This window comes from Alexandromys fortis, unplaced genomic scaffold (assembly GCF_014885135.2).
Source record: "Alexandromys fortis isolate MF-2015 unplaced genomic scaffold, M_Fortis_MF-2015_v1.1 scaffold_29, whole genome shotgun sequence".
NCBI classification, from domain to species: Eukaryota; Metazoa; Chordata; class Mammalia; order Rodentia; family Cricetidae; genus Alexandromys; species Alexandromys fortis.
This window is the reverse complement of record NW_026067891.1, coordinates 125,925-129,588: the sequence shown is the minus strand read 5'-3', so window position 1 is coordinate 129,588 and position 3,664 is coordinate 125,925. Positions and strand designations below refer to the sequence as shown.

At 63.8% G+C, this 3,664-nt stretch overlaps 1 protein-coding gene across 1 annotated transcript; it reads right to left on the bottom strand.

Annotated features, from left to right (window-relative positions):
- Nucleotides 1-672: 672 nt before the first annotated feature.
- Tlx3 (T cell leukemia homeobox 3) lies at nt 673-2,795 on the bottom strand. The gene is made up of 3 exons (XM_050132433.1): nt 2,375-2,795; nt 1,789-2,032; nt 673-883 (listed from the first exon to the last, which is right to left on the bottom strand). Exons 1-3 carry the CDS (start codon nt 2,793-2,795, stop codon nt 673-675), a joined length of 876 nt encoding a protein of 291 aa, XP_049988390.1.
- Between the last annotated feature and the right edge of the window lie 869 nt (nt 2,796-3,664).

The window sequence follows — 3,664 nt, the reverse complement described above, 5'->3', positions numbered from 1 at the left end:
CGGGCTGGGGCGGGCTGGGGCGAAGCCAGTGTAGCTCGCAGACCTGGACGCGACCGCGCACACCGGCTGTGATCGCCATAGGGGTGGGGCGCATGGGCCGGGGTCGCCGAGCGTTCAAGGAACGAAAACGAAATAAAAGCGGCATTAAGTGAAATAGCTAACTTTTTATTAAATAAAACGACTTAAATAAAAGGAACGGAAAAGGAGAGGCGAACACCCAGCCTAAACGCAGGGTGCCCCTGGCCCCGGGCGCTTCCCCAGTCGCCGGGTCGACTGCCCCTCCTCCAGCGGCCCCGCAGGGGAAGCAGGTGGCCGGTTTCTAAAGAAAAAAGCCAAAACTTTTATTATTTACACGTTTGGGCAAAAGTACAAAGTATAATACAGGCGCCCAGCCCGGGGGTGCGGGCGCGGGGCGGAGTAACGTAAGGCGCTTCTTTGTCAGGCCCGGGCCTGGGGCGGGACAGGGCGCGGGGCGGGGGCTCGGATTGTGCAGTCGCGCGGACCCGGGCCCAGCCCCCTCCGCGGCCGGCACCGTGCGGCGCGCCCCAGGGCCCACGCGAGCTGGGCCGCCCTGCCCCTCTCGGCCCAGCTTCCCTTCCCAGCCCGGCTGGGGGACCCGGGCGCCCCGCCTGGTGGGGGCGGCGATCTGTAGCTACGGTGCGCGCTGGTGGCTCACACCAGCGAGGTGACAGCGGGGACCTTGGAACTGTCCTCCTCCCAGGGCTGCAGGTTCTGTAGAGCAAAGAGCGACGAGTTGTGCAGACAGAGCGGGTCGGGCTGGATGGAGTCGTTGAGACTCTTCTGGAAGGCGTCGTGTTGCAGCTGCAGCATGAGCCGGCTCGCCTGCTGCCGCTCCGCCTCCCGCTCCTCTGCCGTCTGCCGCCTGCACCCAGGGAGGGAGAGGGACAGCTCTGTCACGCACTGGGCATTGCTAGGCCACCAGCGTGCCCCAGCCCTCCCGGGAACAAGGCAGCCTAGCCCCTCGAGGCGCGGAGCCGCCCGCTGCCCGCCCGCACACACTTTCCCCGAGGCCCGCGGGGTGGTAGAGCGGGTGGGACCGCTGGGTTTTGTTTGTACACCCCGAGGGCGCTGGGAGGGCACTTTGCCCGCCGTCCACCTGCACACCGGATTTTGTGGCTTTGCCAACAATAAATCTTGGGTTTTTTTTTTCTTTTTTTTTTTTGTGTGTGTGTGTTTTGTTATCCCCTGCGGGATAACAGTGACAGGGCAATGTATAACTGCCTCGGCCCTGCGGCCAATGGGGTCACTGGTGGACTGGCTGGCTGTGTACCACCAGCTGGGCGGCCCCGGATGGGGTCAGTTTGATAAGATTCTCCCAGACACTGTCTTGAAGCCCTCTCTAGGACACATCGCTTCGTCGTTTACGGGTTAGATGGAAGTAAGGATCATATAAAAAACAGAGTTGTAGTGAGGACCGTACAGCCCTGGCCATCAATCCGAAATCCGAGTGGGTGGGCTGGAACGGGAGAGGGAGGAGAGTGTGGGAGGCCCGGGATGTGTGTGGTGGGGGGGCAGGTGGGAGGAACCCATACGAGCAAAAGAGGCGAAACAAAACACTGGCGAGGTGGGGCTGGAAATGGAGACGCGGAGGCATAAGAGAGATGGAGAGAGGAGCACAGGTCGGTGAATAGGAAAGACGACAAATCTGGAAAAGAGGGGAGATGCGTGGTTCAGGGAGCGCGAGCAGGGGGTGGTACAGGAGAGGGCAGGATGCTGGGCTGCGGCACAGGGCGGGGCAGGTGAAGGGCAGGGCCGGGCCTCTCTCACCGCCACTTGGTCCTCCGATTTTGGAACCAGGTCTTGACCTGCGCGTCCGTCATTTTGAGGGACTTTGCGAGCGCCGCCCTCTCGGCCGAGGCCAGGTACTTTTGGCGATGGAAGCGCTTTTCCAGCTCACAGATCTGCACCCGGGAAAACGATGTGCGCGGCTTCTTACGCTTGGGCGGCGTCCGGTTCTGGTAGGGGTGGCCAATGCGCCGGGTCACGGTGAAGGGCGTGAGCGCGGCCGCCGCTGCAGAGACACACGAGGCCCCTTGAAGCCCAGCCCCACCACCGTTCAGGCCGCACGTGGAGCCCCTGGGGACACAGTGCTCCGCTATTTCGCTCGTCCCGAGCGTCCCCGGCAGCGCCGAGCTAGGCAGGGACGCCCCCCCTTCCCTGGGACGCTGGTTTCCTTTTCCCGCAACTCTCGGATTTCCCCTCCCCTCCACGGCCGCCCCGAGCCCTGGGCACCTAGGCCTGCGCCATGCCTGGGCCTCTGGACTCGTTCCTAGGAGTGGAGGAGTGCACAGGGCGCGGCGCCCCTGGCCCCCGGAGGGCCGAGGCCTGGCTCCTGGTGGCCCGCTCTGCTCACCTGTGAAGCGGTCCTTCACAAAGCGGCGGCTGCTCTCCATCCAGGGGAAATTGAGGCCGCCCAGGCTGGAGACCGTGGGCACGGAGGGCATGGCTGGCAGCGCGCTGGGCAGAGGCGGCGGCACGGCCCCGGGTAGCGGCCTGTGCGCTGGCACCCGGATCACCCCGGCGGGGGCCAGGCTTAGGTTGACACTGTAAGATCCCGCGTCCTCGAAGGGCGCGCCGAGGCCCGCAAAGGAGGCGGGCAGAGACGGGTACGCGGCGCCCGGACGGCCCCCGGGGGGCCCTCCCAGGTAGCTGGCGCCGTCGGGGCCCCGCGGGGCGGGTGCGCTGTCCTGGTCCGAGCTGTTGAGGATTTGGTCGATGCCGAAGCTGATGGGCTCGTGCGGGTGTGGGGTCTGCGCGCTGGCGGGCGCCTCCATCCTGGGCGGGCGGAAGGGCTGGGTTGGGCTGGGCGGGGAGGCGGCTGGGTCCCCGTTACGGCGCGGCCATGGAGCGCCCGGCGCCTCCAGTCGCACTGAAACTTTGCCAAGAGTGCGCGGGCCCGACAGGCTCTGTGTCATCTTTCTTGAACCGAACCTGGAGTTTCCGCTGCTAATTCCTCTCCCGCAGCAGCCATTGGCTGCGATCAACAAGCCTCTCTCCTCTCATTGGCTCCCGGCTTTCAATAAAGGCCTAATTCATGGAAATAGGAGCTTAGGGACTGTTCCAAGGTGACATCATTTTAACAAACGAACAATAGGTCAAATTTATTAGCCGGGATAATGGGCGGCGGATATTAGCACCCGAACCGCAGCCTCTCAAACCCGAAATCTAACGAAGCTGCAATTAGCAGACGCTCCCCGCTCCGAGCCTGGCCGCTTCCCGCCGCCTCGACCGCGGGCAGGCGCGCTGCTAGGGAAATTGCCTTTTGCCGCGGGGGTTTTCGTTGTCTTCTAAATTCTTTCATCTGAGCAAACCCCAAACAAAATGAATCTTCAGTTACAATGGAGATGCAACCTAAGAACAGTCCTTTGAAATCTGCGGAAGCCTCTGGGCCGCTCGCCCTCCGCCGGAGCAACGAAAGCTTCGCATCGTTGGGTGCAAGCTCGGAGCTGTCCACGCGTGGATCAAGGAGAGCACCGGAGCATTCTCCATGCGTCCGAGGACACCCGCGTGGGGAGAATTTGCCCCCGCCCCAGCTTTCAACGAGGCGTCGTGGCCACTTTGGAGACGCCTCCTGGCCCCAGCCAGGAGGACTGAGCGGTGACTCGCAGGTGCCCACGCGTGCGGGGCCCGGCTGGACTAGGGA

Coding starts and splice junctions, on each gene's coding strand:
- Tlx3 (XM_050132433.1), bottom strand. CDS start 2,795: ATGGAGGCGCCCGCCAGCGCGCAGACCCCACACCCGCACGAGCCCATC. Junction 2,033..2,374: donor TGTGAAGGACCGCTTCACAG/GTGAGCAGAGCG, acceptor GTGTCTCTGCAG/CGGCGGCCGCGCTCACGCCC. Junction 884..1,788: donor AATCGGAGGACCAAGTGGCG/GTGAGAGAGGCC, acceptor CCCTGGGTGCAG/GCGGCAGACGGCAGAGGAGC.